At 50.5% G+C, this 18157-nt stretch overlaps 1 protein-coding gene and 1 non-coding gene across 6 annotated transcripts in view; both read left to right on the top strand.

Moving 5' to 3' along the window:
• The first annotated feature begins 413 nt into the window (after window positions 1-413).
• Window positions 414-18157, top strand: part of GRIP2 (glutamate receptor interacting protein 2) — a 49400-nt gene continuing 31656 nt past the window's right edge. For all 5 annotated transcript variants that reach the window (XR_004052907.1, XR_004053257.1, XM_030915477.1 and 2 more), the window contains exons 1-6: window positions 414-511; window positions 14545-14625; window positions 14904-15039; window positions 15944-16089; window positions 16785-16871; window positions 17408-17483. Coding sequence is in view for 3 of the 5 variants with exons in the window: in XM_030915477.1 (XP_030771337.1) it covers window positions 472-511; window positions 14545-14625; window positions 14904-15039; window positions 15944-16089; window positions 16785-16871; window positions 17408-17483 (566 nt within the window). In the remaining 2 variants the exon portion in view is untranslated. The remainder of the gene's footprint in view (window positions 512-14544; window positions 14626-14903; window positions 15040-15943; window positions 16090-16784; window positions 16872-17407; window positions 17484-18157) is intronic.
• LOC115900827 lies at window positions 9452-9558 on the top strand. The gene has a single exon (XR_004060477.1). It is a non-coding gene; the product is annotated as a U6 spliceosomal RNA (small nuclear RNA).

Consider the following 18157-nt stretch of genomic DNA (forward strand, 5'->3'; position numbering starts at 1 on the left):
AAGAGTCTGTGCTTCATCTAGCTTATGTCCGGGGGTTCTGTGCAAATTCCCTTGGAATCTGCTATGTAGAAAAAAAGAAAAAAAAGTTTGAAAAGCACTGTTCCCTGTCTCCAGATGAAAAAACTGATGCCTGGGGGGCAGTCATTTGCCAAAGTCCCGGGCAAGTTAGGAGCAGGCTCTCTCTCTGCCTGAGAGCCCTGGAGGAAGCCCCAGGCATGCCACCTTCAAAGACGCCCTGTCCAGACCCAGGCTGCAGGGGTGGGGCGTGTTGGACCCTGTCCTGGAGCCAGCCTTGACAACAGCCATGTCCCCTTTAAGCAGAGAGCCGCCCGCTGCAGTGGGTGGACTCGGTGCCCAGCCAGTGGGAGCTGTGAGCTTCCCTCCCACAGCCCCTCCCTGGGGAGGGAAGGGAGGGCCGAGCAGCGTGGCTCCCGAGGGAGTTGGTGGGCAGCAGGGGAGACAATAGCGAACATGCTGTGTGGGCTCAGCCGGGAGACCCCTGGAGAGGCGGGTATGTAATGGGGGGTCTGTGGGCAGAGTGATGGGGCTGAACACATAGGTCCCTCTGGAGCTGCTGCCCAGAGAGAGGGGACTGGATGGCTGAGACCCGGGACTGCCACTCCCTGGAAACCCAGGGCTTGGGGAGGGTGGGGCAGGACACTTGCTAGGGCTGTCTGTCTGACCCTGGCCACTGTCCTGCAGCAGGATAGCTCAGCCTCCCCCAGGGCTGTCCGGCACAGGCAGGCAGAACAGGCGGGTCTCGTGGTTCCGAGGGCAGCGCTCAGCCCTGTAGGAGGAAGGCTGGTCCCATCCGGGTGTGAGCAAAGCCTTTTGCCCAATCTCAGGATCTGCACAGCTGCCTGGTGGGAGTGAGTGTCCGACTCAGAGGGGTGAGAGCCCAAGGCCCACAGGCAAGGTGTTGGTGAGGAGTTCCTGTGCCAGCACAGGTGGGCAGGAGGCTGGACCTCAGCAGAAGAAACTCTGGCTTGGGGGTCTGGCTGGTGAGACCCTGGGACTCTGGGAATGTGTGGGATGGGGGATTACAGCTGCCACATTCCTGGGTGTGCTGGGGCTGGGACCCAGAGAGGGGCAGGCATGATTTTTCCATCTGTCTCTCCAGCCTCAGCCTGGGCTCACCTTATTCCCCCAAAGAGGAGGCTTGCGGCCCGGACCAGAACGTACTGCATTCACTGCCCTGGGGTTGCCTCACTGGTTTCTTCCCACGTTCTTAACATATCTTTGCACAACAGCTCCAAGGGCAGGGACTGTGATCCCAGTGGATAGAGGAGGAAACCAAGGCTCAGGGAGGGCAGCGGCCGAGCTGGGATTGACATCCAGATGACTTACAGTAGAGCCCCCAACCCTGCTTCTGAGGGCCCAGTGGACTTGGATTCCCACCTCCCTTCCCATGGCAAGGAGCAGAGCCAGGTCACCTCTGGACCTAGCCTTAGCGACCCAGAAAAAACAACACTAATAATCATAATAGCTGGCTGTTGTCGAGAGCTTCCTCTGGGCCAGGCTCTTTTCTAAGCTTTCTGTACATTTTCTCATTTAATCCTCATAACCACACTGCGACTTGGGTACTGTTATTCTCCCCATTTTACAGTTGGGAAAACTGAGGCAGAGAGATGCTAAGTGACTTGTTCAAGGTTGTATAGCCAGAAGTGACAAAGCTGGGATTTGACCCGATGGGCCCACCCCTCCTTGACAACTGCACTGTAAACAGAGGCTCTGCCTTCTTGGCCTGGGCACATCTGTTCTTTCAACCCAAGTCCCAGGTGAGTGGGGTCACCTTGGTCTGCTGTGGTCAGGGCCACAAAGGCAGCAGTGCCCTGGAGACCTTACCTGGGGCACCGCCAGGGAGGTGTCTCCCCCTCCTCATGAGCCTATGACCTCCACCTTGGCCCAGGCTCAGCATCAACTACCTGGGCCTTTGCCTAGTCTCCTCCCTGGCCTCCTGGCCTCCACCCCTTTGCTGCCATGGGAGGAAGCTTGCCAAAACTCAAATCTGCTCAGCTCCTGAGCCCGGCATTCAAGGCCCTTTGTGATCTCTCTGACATTTTCTCTCTCTGATGACTTACTTGACCTTTACCCTCACCACTGTGGCCCCCATCCTAGGTCTCCTCCCCAGATCACAGAACCTCACGATCACACTTGCTTCAGTTTGCATCAGCACCAAGGCTCTTCCTTCAAAAAGTGTAAAGATGGAGCTTCAGGCACAGTGGGATCCAGATGCTGAATTAATATCATTAGGACTCTGGGTCTCTTCGTAGCTTGCTCTGCTTCACTTTAGTGAGCTTCATTTCCAGGCAGACTGTTTCCTTTCCTTGAGGGTTCTTGGCACCTTCAAACTTAAGGTCAACCAGCTCAGCCATCCCTAAGGAAAGAGAGCCTATTTCCAGTAGTTCCAGCAAATGCCCCAGAAACAACTCTCATTGGTCCAACTTGTATCACATGCCCACCTCTGACGGATCACTGAGCCTCTGATTGGCCAGGCCTGGTCATGTGGCCTCCCCTGGAGCTGGTGAAGGCAGCCAACAGGTGGCCACTCCATACACCTCCACATTTGGCAGAGAAGACTGCAGCCCTGAGAAGTCAGCCCACTGGCAGTGTGCCTCAGTGAGCACCAGGATTGGAGCTGGGCTCTGTGGACCAGGCAGCCCTGTGCCCTTTCTCTGCTCCTGATGGACTCTGGGTGGGTCCCTTCTCAGGCCCCACACCCTGGGCATGTCCAGTCTCACTCTTGTTTTCCTTTCGCTAACCCCAGAGCTCTGGCAGGAAGGGATCGTGACCTAACTCAGTTGGCTAGGGCTGGGGCACACAGTAGGCCTGAACACAGATTTTGGCAGGAAGTCCCTCTCCATGTTCACGCTCCTGCCTCAAGGACAGGAGGCCTGCTCTGACTCCGCAGCCACAAAGACATGTTTGTTCCGGGCCTGCTAGGTCTGAGCAGGCGCTTGCTGCATGCTGGGGGCAGGGAAGTCTCAGTGGGTGTGGGTGTGCATGTGTGAAGGTCCCCCTGCTGTGCCCTGGGCTGCCCAGTCCTCTGAGGGGTCCTCACCAGGCCTACCGCTTGGCTCTGAGACTCCTCGGGCAGGCCTGGCCTCCTACTCCACAGCAGGGGCCGTGGCCATGGGGCAATCCTTCGCCTGAGTTTGCATCCTGACTCTGTCTCTTCCTGGTCTCTGACCTTGAGAAACTCATTCCACCTCTTTGATTCTCATTCTCTTAATCTGTAAATGGGAATTGCATTTAAAAAATATTTGCTGAGCACGTACTACATGCCAGACAATACTGTCTGTGCTGCATGCAGCAGTGAGCAGACAGACAGAAGCCCGGCCCCCTGGAGCTGACATCCAAGTAAAAATAGTCATAGTTAGATGGTGTTGATTGCCCAGAGGAACATGAAGCAGGGAGGGAGCGGAGAGGAGTTGGAGGTACAGGGTGCATGTGTAAGTTCAAACAGCAGGATGGGGAAGGCCTCCCTGAGGAGGTGACATTTCTACAAGTTCCTGAAGGAGCTAAGAGGGGAGTTTTGTGGATGTCTGGGGAAGAGTTTTGTGGGCAGAGGGAACAGCCGGTGCAAAGGCCCTAGGGGGGTGTGAGTCTGGTGGGCCTCGGGTGGAAAGGACAGATGTGCCCAGGCCAGGAAGGTTTCACCTCCATTTATAGTGCAGTTGCCAAGGTGGGGTGACTCCATAGGGTCAAATCTCAGCTTTGTCACTTCTGGCTGTGTAACCAGGAATAAGTCACTTGGCATCTCCATGCCTCAGTTTTCCCAGCTGTAAAATGGGGAGAATAACAGTGCCCAAATGGCAGTGTGGTTATGAGGATTAAGTGAGAAAATGCACAGTGTGCTGGAGTGGAGCTGGCCAGGGCGAGCATCAGGAGGTGAAGTCCCCTGTGTGGAGGAGGATGGTGGGGGTGGTGGCCTCTCCAGGTGATGCCACGGGTCCTGCTAGCCCTGATGCACCCAGCCTGTGAGTGCCTGAACCCTAACTCGGGGCTCTTGGGGTACCGGACCTGTTGCCTTCCCAGTGCCCTGATGCTTCTCATTTGAAGTCTGTTGCCCTCCTGTTTGGAGGGAAAGAGCAGAGCTGAGGGTTCAGGACATGGTCTGTTGTGAGGTCAGGGAGCCCTGGGTTCCAGGTGCCTCTGTAGCTCACCAACTCAGTGGCTTCTCTGGGCCTCAGGCTCCCTATCTGTAACTTGGGATCAATCGGTGAGCCTCCCTCCTGTGGTTCTTAGGACAATTAACTGACTTAGCATCCATAAAGTGCTTAGAGTAGGCCTGGCCCAGGGAAGGGCCCAACACTGGGTGCTACTTATTAAAGTTCTGGTTTTTTTCCTTACAATCCTTGGCAACAAATGAATGAGGCTTCAAATTTTTAAATCTATTGATGCATTTCTTTTTGTCTCCCTTAAAAACGTGCTTCTGCCGAGCTTATCTGATCTTTCTATGCTGCTCTCCCCATGGAAGCTGGGCTTCCTGGGAGGCTTGTCAGCCGTGGGGATTGGAACTGTCATTCAGAGGTCAGCCTGTAACTGGCTTTGAGGCATCTCCATTGAGCTCTTGGCCTGTTCCAGCCCTCAGTGGCAGGGAGGAAGGCCCAAAGGAGCTGGGGCTCTGCCTGGAGCTGAACAGCCCTAGGGCTGCAGGCATCACAGCACCTTCCAGGCCTGGAAGGGGATGTAGGCAGGATGGGGGAGTAGGCAGGAAGGCGCCCAGAGGGTGGGGCCAGACCCCTTAGGGAGCCAGAAGGGAAGCCAGATCCTGGCTCTGCCACTTAGAAGCTCTGTGCCCCTGAGCAGTTCCCTTGACCTCTCTGTGCCTCAGTAGGCCTGACTTCAAACCCTGGCCCTGCCCTTTATCATGGGATATCACTTAACCTCTCTGTGCCTCAGTTTCCTTATCTGTAAAATGAGAATCATGATTACACCACCTCAAAGGTGGTGAGGATTAAATGAGATCATGCTTAGGAAGCACAGAAACCGGCACTTAATCACTAGGAGCTGTCATCATGATTGATCTAGGAAAACCTTTCAACAAGGTGAAGGAAGCAGGCAGGAAGGGAACTGCCATGTTTTATGGTTTCTGTGCACAGTTCCTCCCAGCAACCCATGGGTGGGCACCAGTACCCCCGTTTTGCAGAGGAGAAGTCTGAGGCTCTGAGAGAAGTGACTTGTCCCAGATCCGTTAGCCAGTTGGCAGCCGATTTAGAATCAGAGTCCCAAGTTGGACTGACTCCAAAGCCCATGCCTCCCTTCCCACCATATCAACAATCCCTTCCACAGTGGGGCAAGGCTGGACCGTCACTTGGTGGAGTGCTTAGCGCCCATGTCCTCTTCGGCCCCCAGGGTCCCAGTGCGCTGACGTGGTCCTGGCTGACAGCCCACTGTCCCTGCAGATCATGCCCTGTTTGCCCCAAGTGGAGCCTCTGGGCCTCTGTTTTCTCAGTGGTCCCTTTTCAGGTGCTGTGTCCTCCCTCCAGGAGGCTCACAGAACAGGGCAGCAGTCAAAGCCGGCTGACTTTATAGTCCCGCCCACTCCCCCGCGCTTCTTTCCAGCCACCCCACTTAGGCAGGACCCTGGCGAAGGCAGCCTGGCAAGGAGTTGACTTCCTTTTTCCTTTGTCAAAGCTCAATAGTCCCCTGCGGCCCCAGAGAGAGGGAGATAATGAAGGCAAATTAGCCATGATTTCAAGAGAAATAAAATAAAAAAGAAGCCCACCCACCCACCCACCCTGGCTGCAGCGTGGGCCTGAGTACCAGGTGTACAGGTCTGAGCTCCAAGCACGTTTCTCCCTCTGTTCCTCCTCCCCTGACTTGCACACCCCACATTCACTGGGACTGGCTGGCACCACTGCGGAAATGAATTTTCCTCCGAAGCGAGTTCCTACAGGACGATTGACTGAAGGCAAAAAGCTCATAATTGCCCATTGCTGGAAGGAGGAGACTGGGGAAAAAAAAACATGGATAAAAATATCTCTGTTTTTTATGCACGTTTCCAGCTGAAAATTGGTGGGAAAGATGTTTTTGAAAAGCCTTCATCTCTAAGCATATAATTACCAGGTCCTGGAACAAAAAAGAGAGAGTGGGAGAGAGCAAGCATGTTCTCTGAGGAAGGGGTCTAGGGTCTGAACCCCCAAGGGGTTTTCTATAAATAAAGAAATCAACTTCTCAAGCTCTGGCCAGCTGGAGTCAGCCATGGGAGAGACACCCCCATTTTACAGAGGGGGAAATGGAGGCTCGAGTCATGCAGCCAATTGGTAATTCTAACCCTATGTTGATTCTTGGTTTGGATGCTGCCTCAGTTCCCCACCATCTGAGGATGTTCGTGAAAGGGAAGCCCTGTGTCCCCTCTGAACAGGCATCAGCAATCACTGCAGCATTCCTTCTGGGCACCTTTCTGATTATGCCAGGGGATCTTGGCTGTTCAGAAGCCTCTTATCTGGCAACTCACCTATCAAGAATGACTTCTTGACTTCCACAAGAGGCCACCAAGGGCACACCCTGAGATGCACATGCATTCCCTAGGGAAGTCTCTCGCCTCGCCTGCTGCCCACTGACTCTTTGCACACAGTAGTATGATTTGTTTTGCAGCACACAGTCAAGTCTCTGACAGCTGGGAAAAGAGATGGCTCACAGCCTGAACCCCAAACCAGCCAAAAATTGTAGCAGGAAGGGGGTTGCGGCCACTCAGTGTCGAGACCAGCAGACTCTTGCACCTCTGCTGTCCCTAAGGTATCATTGTAATCCAGTTTGGCACCTGGTAGTGCACTGGAGCAAAATCTGAATATTGGGCTGAGGAAAGGGGAAGAGAGGCAGTGTCAGAGACAAACTTGGAGGGCACCACAGAGACCCAGGGCATGAGTCCTCTCCTTCGCCAACCAACATTGGGCACCCTGTGCTTCAGCATCCAGCTTTTGGGGGTGCCATTGTTCCTCCATCTGAATTTCCGACTTGTTTTTACAATTAGAGCTCACAGCTCCACATCCACTCTGGGATTCCACTGCTCTGAATTTGGTGAACTTGGACTTTGGCTTCCTTATCCTTTCCTTAAGAGCTAATCCTTCTCTCTCCCCTACTTTCCTCTTAGGATTCATAAACCTGGAGCTAGCAAGCTTATCTCTGGTCTTCCCAAGACAGCTGGAGAGAGAGAGGGATTTTCCAGGGACAGAATCTCATCTGCACAGGATAAGACATATTTTAATTCCAGAATTGCCCTCATGAAATACCAGAGACATTCACTGTCACACAGTTGATAGAACCCAGTCTTTTTGATTTTATTAGCTCAGAAACATCTTGTTGAATCTAAATGAAGTGTGTATTAGGAAACCGTAATGGGAGGCATTATACTTAATGGGGTGTTGCCTGAATTCGTGGCGGCTGATGTGAACTATAGGTGGAAGGGGGATGAGCGGAGCTGCTGAGGACCCAACCCCAGGGGACCTTGAAATGATTCCTGGCTTAACTGCTATTTGATTTGTTATTAGCTGCTGACAAGCAAAGAGAGCCCAGCCCTGGTCTGGCGGAGCACGGTAGTTGGCGACTGGGACCTTTCTCAGTGGTTACAGCTCCAGGTAGGAACGCTCTCAGGCTTCCGTAGGCCCAAGTTGAGGAGCAACACTGACTCAGGCTGAGCCCCGCCCTCAACTCAGCAGGATCCGGCCAGGAACCAGGTTGAGCCGCGCGTCTGACTCCGGCTGAGGCCCGCCCTTGACTCAGGCTGAGCCTCGCCCTTAACTCAGGCTGAGCCCAGCCCTTAAATCCAGCTGAGCCCCGCCCTTAACTCAGGCTCAGCCCCGCCCTTAATTCAGGCTGAGCCTGCCCCAGACCCAGGTCGAGACCCTACCCTAACTCAGGTTGAGCCCCGCCCCTGACCCAGGTTGAGTCCCCTTCTGACTATAGAGCAATGGTTCTCAATTGGGGGCGATATGGTTCCCCTAGAGAACATTTGGCAATGTTTGGAGTCATTTTTGTTGGTCACAGATGCTCCTGGCATCTATCTGGTGGTTAGAGGCCAGGGATGCTGCTCAGCTTCCTGCAATGCAGAAGAGAAGCCCCCACCGCAAGGAATCATCTGGCAAAAACACACCCATAGTGCTGAGGCTGAGAAACCTCCCGTAGACTGAGCCCTGTTCCCGGTTCTGGCTGAGCCCCCACCCTGGCCCAGGCTGAGTCCTGACCTTGACTCAGGCCACTCATACCCTGACTGACCCAGCCAACCCTGGCTGAACCCTAATCAGACCCTCCATGAAAAAGACCTGGCTGCACCAGAGTAGGGGAAGTGGCTCTGCCACCTGCGGAGACTGAACCTTCTCCCGTCCTTTCTCCGGCTGCCGCTGAGGATGGGAGGGGGCGTGGGCCGCTGGGTCAGGTCTCACTTTCCATGGGTGTGAGGTGGAGGAGAGCGAAGTTCCCACAGCTGGCGAATGGCAGAGCTAGGATCTCTACTCAGGCCTGGCTGACCCCCTAGCCTCTTCTGCTAACACTAGGCTAAGCTGGAGCCGCAGAGGTTGGGGTGGCAGGAGAGCCCTTCTTCAAGGGCAGGCGGGGGCATGTGCGGGCTCAGGCGAGGCCTGAGGAAGGAGCAGAAGGTGCCTGGGAGGGCTGAGCCCTGAGACAGCGCAGGGAGCCCACCAGCTTGATGGTGCGTCCCTTCTCTTTTTGGCACCTGCTCTTGCCCGTGTCAGCCCAGTACTGAGAAAGGAGACTTAGATGAGGAATGTGAAAAAAATAACCCGGTCGATGGGGCCTCGAGCACAGGGTAGAATACGCAAACAGGGCTGGGGTCTGGTTCCAGCTCTTGGTAGACGCTGCTTTGGCCAAAGACCTCCCTTTTCTGAGCCTGTTTCCTCATCTGTCAAATGGGTGTGATCGCAGCACCTACCTCCTCCTCCCAAGACCACGGTGAGAACTGAATGAGGTGGAATGAGATAATGTGGTGGTGTGCACAGGACATGGCTGCTGCAGGATCTGTGAGTTTCCTTCCCCTGTCTGTCAGCACATAGAGGAGAAACCAGAACGTCCCATCAGGCTGAACCCCGCCCTTAACTCAGACAGAGCCCCGCAAAATGAGGTATGTGCAAAACGAGGGTTGCTGCAGGGAGGCTGGGGCCCAGCAGGTGACCAGACAACCTTCCAGCTTCCAACTCCTTTGAAATGCTCAGGTGCAGTCACGGGAAAGTAAGGAAAACCTTGGGCATCAGAAATGAAGTGAATGAGACTATCAAACAGATAAGGATGGTCTGTGTAATCAGCCCATCAACTTTGTAAGGAAAGTCTGGCCAGTCCAATAGGGCAAATAAGAAAAATGAAAGGCATAAAGTTTAGAAAGTAAGAAATCAAACTGTCATTTTCACAGATGATATAATTATGTATATAGAAAATCCAAAATAATGTATGGCTAAACTTAGAATTAATACATGAATTTAAAAGTTCAGAATATGTGGTCGCTTAGGCAGCACAGATACTAAAATTGGAATGATACAGAGAAGATTAGCATGGCCTCTATGCAAGAATGACACATAGATTTGTGAAGTGTTCCATATTTTTACAAAAAAAATAGAATGAATAAGACCTAGTATTTGATAGCACACTAGGGTGATGATAGTCAATAATAATGTAATTGTACATTTAAAAATAACTAAAAGGGTTTAATTGGATTGTTTGTAACACAAAGGATAAATGCTTGAGGTGATAAATACCCCATTTACTTTGACATGATTATTATGCAGTGCATACCTGTATCAAAATATCTCATCTACCCCATAAATATATACACCTACTACATACCCACGAGAATTAAAAATACATTTTTTAAGCTCAGAATATAAAATGAACTGTATATTTATACACCAGGGACAAATAATTAGAAAATGAAATTTGAAAAACAATCTAGTTTCCGTAGCTTTAACACACTTTAGGTGCCTAGGAATACATTTAATGAAAGTGGTGTAAGACTTTTTCTCATACAAGTACACAGTGTTCTTAGGAGAAATTAAAGACAAAAATGAATGGAGGAATATACTGTGATCATTGACTGGAAGATTCAATATTGTCTCCCAAAGAAAAAGACATCAATTCTCCACAAATGGGCCTATAAATTCAGTGCATTTCCACTTAAAAAATGAGGAGAAATGGAAAACGAGCAGGATGAGTGCAGGTGATGCTGGGGCTTCTCTACTGGGGTAGCAGCAGGAATGGGGGGGGATGTTTGTGCCTCTGGTCTGGCAGCTGAAGGCTTGGGTTTTAATGGCTCAGAGCTACAGGAAAAGATACCTTGTACTTTCCCAAGTTGGTACTGAGACCCCAGCATAAAGCCAGGACCATTGAAGAGGTCTACCCTCAGTAAAAGAGGGGACTTGGAAAATATTCACCCATCTATCAGGGAGCTAAAACAAAAGCTTATCTATCTCAACTCAGCCTCCAGTGGTCTCCTTTGAGGATTTGTGATCTAAGGTGTGCCCCTTGTTTCTGGTGAACGTTAGAATTTTTAATACCACCATGGTTCTGGAATCTTTGAGCCAAGATTGGTATTTAGAATATCATGGGGGTATTGTAAATTCTAATGAGGGTTGTAAATACCCATAATCATTGGTATCAGGGTAATGATACCTTGGCAAGCCCCCAGGGGAAGGAATGGAAAATTCTCTCTGGACTCTGGAGCCCTACAACCAGGCTGAATAGAATTCCCACAGTTGAAGCCCCACTAAAGATGAGCTCACAATCCAACAATTACCAACCACACGAGGGAACAGTCTACTGTAAGGGAGAGTCATCAGACACCCAGGCAGAAGAAATACCTCCCAAGAGTTTGAGATAGTGGAAAAATAGAATAATAGGATGAATGTTCAAAAGATTTAAAATTATTAGAAACATAAGGAGCAACAGAAAAAGAACCAAATATAAAAACGGAACAAATATATAAGAAAAATCATCAAAGCTTTCAAGAGCCATAAATGTACTGTTGGAATTAAAATTTGGAATGAGTATTAGACTAATAATTATGGTATTACTTTGTAAGGTGGGATATAGTACTTTTGTTATATAAGAAATAGATTCCTATTTAGAAATGCGTATTGATATATTTAAAGGTGAAATTGCATTATGCCCAGGATTTGTTCTAAAATATTTCAGCATAGATAAAAATAAATGGACTAAATATGGCAAAGTGTTAATGATTGTTAAAACTACCCATTATGTAAATCCAATTCATTATACAAGTGTTTTTCAAACTTTAGTGTGACACAGTCACCCAGAAGGCTTTTCGAAGCACACGTTATTACATCTGACAGAAGATTTGTATCCAGAATACATGAAAACTCAGTAACAAGGAAACAAACAACCCAACTTAAAAATGGGCAAAAGCTTTGGCACTTCCCCAAAGAAGACATAGATGAATGGCAAGTTAAAAAAAAGTGCCCAACCTCATTAGTCATTAGACAAATGCAAATTAAAATCACAGTAAGATACCTCTGCACATGTATTAGCATGACTAATTTTTTTTTTTTTAACTGGGGAGACAGGGTTTTGCCGTGTTGCCCAGGCTGGTCTTGAATTCCTGGGCTCAAGTGATCCTCCTACCCTGGCCTCCCAAAGTTTTGGGGTTACAGGTATGAGCCAATGTGCCCAGCCTAAATTTTTTTGTTTAAACCCTAACTGATATTACCAAGTGCTGATGAGGATGTAGAGCAATTGAAATTCTTTTACATTGTTGATAGGGCGCAAAATGGCACAGCCACTTTGAAACAGTTTGGCAGTTTCTTATAAATTTAACCATATTCTTGCCATACCACCTAGCGATGCCATTCCTGGATGAAACAGAAGCTTATGTTCAAACGAAAACCTGTATGCAAATGTTTATTAAGGCTTTATTCAAAATCACCAAAAACTGGAAACAACAGCAATGTCTTTCAACAGATCAATAACTAAACAACTGGTACATCCATTCGATGCAACCCAAGTTGTCCATAAAAAGACGCAAACTTCTGATACACACGACACTATGGCTGAATCTCAAATGATTATGCTAAATTTAAGAAACTAGACTCAAAAGCATACGTACTGAGTGATTCCACTTACATGACATTTTGGAGAAGACAAAATGATAGAGACTGAAAACAGATAAGTGCTTGTGGGAAACAAAGGATGGCTCAGGGACTGACTACAGTGGAACATCAAGGGAGAATTTCGGGGGCCAATAGAAATGTTCTAAAACTTGGTTGTGGTGGTGGTCAGGAGACATTTTCCAAAGTGCCTCAACATGCTCGCCACAAAGAGTAAATTTTACTATATTTAAATTTTTATTTATTTTTATTTTTTATTTTTTGAGATGAAATCTCACTCTGTCACCCAAATTGGAGTGATGTGGCACGGTCTCAGCTCACTGTAACCTCCGCCTCCCGGGTTCAAGTGATTCTCCTGCCTCAGCCTCCCAAGTAGCTGGGATTACAGGCGTCCGCCACCATGCCCCGCTAATTTTTGTAATTTCAGTAGAGATGGGGTTTTGCCATGTTGGCCAGGTTGGTCTCGAACTCCTGACCTCAGGTAATCCGCCCACTTCGACCTACCAAAGTGCTGGGATTATGGATGTGAGCCACCGTCCCCCAGTCTAAATGTTAAAAAGTGGAGAAAAATATAAGTTAGACTAATATACTAATATACACACTTACAGATTCCTGGAGCCCACCCCCAGAGTGTTTGCTTTTTCAGGTCCTAGTTGGGGCCAAGAATTTTCCTTTCTTACTTCCCTTTCCTTCCTCCTTCCCTCCCTCTTCCCTCCCCTCCCTCCCCTCCCCTTGCTTTCCTTCTTCCTTTCCTTTCCTTCTTCGTTTCCTTTCCTTCTTCCTTTCTTCCTTTCCTTTCCTTTCCTTTCCTTCTTCCTTTCCTTTCTTTCCTTTCCTATCCTTCTTCCTTTCCTTTCTTTCCTTCCCTTTCCTTTCCTTTCCTTTCCTTTCCTTTCCTTTCCTTTCCTTTCCTTTCCTTTCCTTTCCTTTCAAGTAATTAGAAAATGACATTTGAAAAACAATCCAATTTCTGTAGCTTTAACACACTTTAAATGCCTAGGAAAGGCAATGCCTTGGAAAGGAAATGCCTTGCCTTCCCTTCTCTTCCCTTCTCTTCCCTTCTCTTCCCTTCTCTTCCCTTCCCTTCCCTTCCCTTCCCTTCCCTTCCCTTCCCTTCCCTTCCCTTCCCTTCCCTTCCCTTCCCTCCTCCCTCCCCTCCCCTCCCCTCCCCTCCCCCCCCTCCCCTTCCCTCCCCTTCCCTTCCTTCTCTTCTGTCTCTGTCTTTCTCTCTTTTTGAGACAGAGTGAGGGTCTCACTCTGTCACTGGAATGCAGTGGCACAATCACAGCTCACTGTAGTCTCAACCTCCCAAACTCAAGTGATACCCCCACCTCAGCCTCCCAAGTAGCTGGGTCTGCAGGCACGCACCACCATGCCCGGCCAATTTTTGCATTTTTTGTAGAGATGGGGTATTACTATGTTGCCAAGGCTGGTCTTGAACCCCTGGGTTCAAGTGATCCACCTGCCTCAGCCTCCCAAAGTGTTGAGATTACAGGCATGAGCCACTGTGGCCAGCCAAGAATTTACATTTCTGACAAGTTCCCTGGTGCCGTGGACCTGGGGACCACATTTTGAGAATCTCCACATCATACTGTCCTACCTTCTTTATGTTTGAAATGTATGAAAGATTTTCTACTAACTTAAAAGAAGCAAAAAAGACAGATTTCATTGCAGATTAGATGTATCTTAGAGAGATAAAGAAGACATGGAAAGTATGAGAGAAGGGTGGATGTGGGTCATGGAGAATAAAATGGGAAGTCCTGAAGTACATCTATTAAGCTTTTCAAAAGAGAGAGAGCTGATGGAAACAATATTTGAAGAAACACGAGGGAGCACTTTCTCGAATTAGAGTGAAGAAGGACAGACTTAGGCTGCCTAGAACACCTGAGAATGTAATTCGTAAACTCTAAAGTGCGGTCCTCATGCGGAAGCATTAATCAGGTCCACCCAAGATTGAGTTTCCTCTCTGTCAGAGCTGTCTCACATGAGCTGCGGTGCCTGCATGTGAGAGAGAGAGCTCCCCATCCCAGCAGGTATGTAAGCACAGCCCTGGGTAGTAGAGTCAGCAGAACTGGATTCTAATGCAGATTGCACAACTCTCCAGCTGTGTGACAATGGGCATGAGTTGGCCTTCTCTGAGCCTCAGCTTCCTTATCTGTACAGTGGAATAATCTGATCCATGGTAACACCATTCACAGGGTTGTTGAGACAGTGAACCACAGAATGGCTGTGAAGCTCCCAATGTGTAGTGTAGTGCTCAGAGAATGTTATTCAGCCCCAAGAGCAGGGGCCAGGCTTTCTTTGGGAGGAGAAGCCGTGAGGATTCTACAGCAGAGAATCGGTGGAGCTGGTGGCAGGAGGGAACCCATCTCACAGGCCACGTCCACGGAGTGGAAAATAACCAAAGCAGAGGAGGTCTGCAGGAATGGAAATGAAAGTGGAACTCGGTCCTTTCCCTCTTTCTCCCCTGCAGACGATGGGCCCTATTCCAAAGGAGGCAAGGACACAGAAGGGGCTGACGTTTCCCTGGCATGTCGCAGACAGAGCATTCCAGGTAATGAGGCTTCCCTCATTCCCTCTTTTTCTGCCCTGAAGGCACAGAGAGCCCTAGGTGGGGGTCAGACGGCAACAGCTTTGCCACTAACTTGCTCTGTGACCTTAGACCAGCCAGTTAACCTGTCTGATTCTCCTCTGTAAAAAGGAGATGATCATCACCCAGGTCTCTGCAGCAGAGTGCCCTACTAACCAGGTGCTTGCCTCACTTGTCTTGGACCTGGGGGCCTGGGGTAGCCCCAGCTGCCCGCTCAAGCCCCCATCCCCATCTGTCGGCAGAGGAGTTCCAAGGGATTACTGTGGTGGAGTTGATCAAGAAGGAAGGCAGCACGCTGGGCCTGACTATCTCAGGTGGCACCGACAAGGATGGAAAGCCCAGGGTCTCCAACTTGAGACCTGGGGGACTTGCGGCCAGGTGAGAAGTGGGCTTGGCATGGCAGCGGGAGGTGGGTGCAGAGGCAATGATGGGAGCCCAGGGTCAGTGGAAAATGTACTGAGGGCCTTAGGCAAAGCAATCAAGCAGCTATTTCCAGGAGCACCCATCAGCTTGGTGTCTGCAGAGGGAAGGCCTCCAATGGAGGCTGTAATTCTAGACCCTGGCTTCTCTTTTCTTTTACACCAGGGGCTTGGCCATAGCACCCCACAGTCGCCAGGCCATATCTGCCCTCCAGGCCCTTGCATATGCAGTCTTCTATGTCCAAAAGCCTGTTCCCCACAGCATCCTTCTGGCACACTCCTCTTTACCCCTCCATACTCAGCACAGAGGTCACTGCTTCCAGGAAGCCCTCCCTGACCCCAGGCCAAGGCAGCTGCGCTGCTCTGTTCCTAAAGCCCCACATGCACATTTCTGCACACATTGTCCTGATTTCTCCTATCATTTGCCCCTGTGGCTCCCTTGGACCAGGAGGCCTGGGAGTTAGCCTCTCAGTCACTGCATCCCTGGGCCTCGCACAAGACAGGTACAGATAAATGTCCAATTGAACAGAAGGAAGGTTGGTGGCGAAAAGCCAGGAGGAGCGTTAGGGAATAGCAAAGGATGTGATGATCTGGCCACTGCAGGCTCTTCTGAGACACCCCTGCACAAGGAAAAGCAGGCAGACCAGTGTAGAGGGAAAGCCTGGGACCTGGGCATCAGGCTCTGCACTCTTTTACTCGCTATGTGACCTTGGACAAGTGTCTGACCTCTCTGAGCCTCAGCTTCCCCGTTTGTGAAATGATGATCCAGTGATCATAAAGATTCCAGAGGAGGGTGGGTGTGAATGCCAGGACTGCATGGGCCAGCACCTATTACCATGCGTGCCCTGGCCTTCCTGCTCCAGGAGTGATCTGCTGAACGTTGGTGACTATATTCGGTCTGTGAATGGGATCCACCTGACCAGGCTCCGCCACGATGAGATCATCACCCTGCTCAAGAATGTGGGCGAGCGCGTGGTGCTGGAGGTGGAGTATGAGCTGCCCCCGCCTGGTGGGTGCCCTTGGACGGGGAACTTTCTCCACTGCCTCGGTCGCGGGTGGACATGGCTACCTCCCCACCAGGGCCTGGGTGGTGGGGATCATACCAGATGGAGTGGGTGGAACCTGGAAACTGGCCACAAGCATCCATACCTCACCTAGGGGCTGTGCCTACGACCGCAGTATGCTGTCACTAGGAGGCGGTGGGACTCTACAGCCAATGTCATTTTACATATTTAGTTTCCAGATGCTTTTCCTTTAGCGGGGAAGGTTTTGGAAGCATTAGCTGAATAAGTTGTTCCCTGGCCTACCACACCCACACTCCACTCCCCTGCACTAAGTAGCAGCAGGTGTAGGGTTTCACCTAGCTTGAGATTTTCAAAGCTGGTCTAAAGTCATGAAGTTTGAGTAACTGTCTGGAATTCAACCCTGGCCTGAGCCTACCAGCCATGGACTCAAGCCTGAGTTCTGCCGTCATCTCTGTGAGCATGGGCAGGCCCTTTCCTCTCTGTCAGTGGTGGGCTAAGTGGGATTAGGGGAGAGGATCCCCCTAAGCCTCACTTATTCGACCTGTAAAATGGGCAAGGGTTTACCCTCTCTGTAATCTCTGTGACTGATCACCCAGTCCTCCTGGAATGAGCTTTGGGCACGTCTGCTGGCCTGAAGATGCAAGTGAGGGACTCAAAGGAGTCCTCCATTTCTCCCCAGCTCCTGAGAATAACCCAAGGATCATTTCAAAGACAGTGGACGTCTCCCTCTACAAGGAGGGCAATAGCTTTGGCTTTGTCCTTAGAGGTCAGTGAAAGAATTGCCCTTGGTATTGGGGCAGCAAGAAAGAGGCTAATACTAATTCCATGTGTGCACTGTTTTGCTTTGAATGTAATTTATGTATATCTCAGTTCTGACTTTAAGGAACACAGGACCGTTAAGGTAAGTATTCAATGGAAAAATTTGCCAAGCAATGAAGTATGCTTGGCTGAGGAGAGTGAGAGGAGACAGTTGTACTGGAAAATGATGGTGAAAGCTGCTACAGAGATTGAGAACAAAGTTTGGAGCTTCCTAGAGATCAGGGAAAAGGGGAAATAAGGTGAGGTCACAGAAGGGAGGCAAGCCATTTGACAGAGAGAGGACTTTGGTCATGTTGCCCATCCCTCGCACCATCTCTTGGGAGGGAGTAGTTATTGTTGGTGTCTCCTAAGAGGGTCCATGAATAGCAAGGACAAGGTCCTCAAACAGGTTTTGCTGAAGGAGCCTGCTCAGGGGCTGTGTGGGGGCCTCTGGATCGGAAGGGGTGGGTGAATGATTCCTGCTTCTTGTCAAATTCTGTCCAGGAGGTGCCCATGAAGATGGGCACAAGTCCCGCCCGCTTGTCCTGACCTACGTGCGGCCCGGTGGCCCTGCCGACAGGTGAGCCGAGGCAGAAGAAATCCACACACTGCACTGACTTGCCCCAACTCCCGTGCGAAGAGGGTGGAGTGTAGTCACCATGCCCGTTCCCCAGATGAAGAGACTGAGGCCCTGAGGGAGCACTCCCTGCCTAGTGTGATTCAGGGAGTTGCTGGTGGAGCCGGGATGTAACCCCAAATGAAGGAAACCTCGACCCCTTTCTTCCCCAACATCCTGCTGTCTCGGGGGCTGGGGTGTCTGGAGAGGGGCAGCCTTGGTGTCCTTCTTCCCTTTCCTGCTCCTTAGTTTCCCCGTCTATGGAATGGTCCCTAAGAGTTGCTATGAGAGATTTGGAGGCACGCTGATTGGCCACTGCTGTAGCCGTCTGTGACTCAGTCTCCTGGGTCCTGGCTGATCGACCCAGCTCGGCCCCGCCTGGGCCCAGCCCGGAAGGGCCAGGAGGAGAGAATGTGGGGAAAGAACATGTCCAGTTCCCAGTTCCTGATCCCCTGGCCTCCCCAGTGGGAGATTCCTGGCCATTTTAAGAGAAGCCTGGAACGGCCTTGTCAGAAATCTAAATCTGTCCTTGGGACAGGGCCCTGTGATGAGCTATTCATAGAACCCCCCAGAATAGCTTTGACCACCTGTTGGGAGAGGCGTTCCAGGCTGGGGATGTGACCCAAACTGAGGTGAAC

Source organism: Rhinopithecus roxellana, chromosome 1 (assembly GCF_007565055.1).
Source record: "Rhinopithecus roxellana isolate Shanxi Qingling chromosome 1, ASM756505v1, whole genome shotgun sequence".
NCBI lineage: Eukaryota > Metazoa > Chordata > Mammalia > Primates > Cercopithecidae > Rhinopithecus > Rhinopithecus roxellana.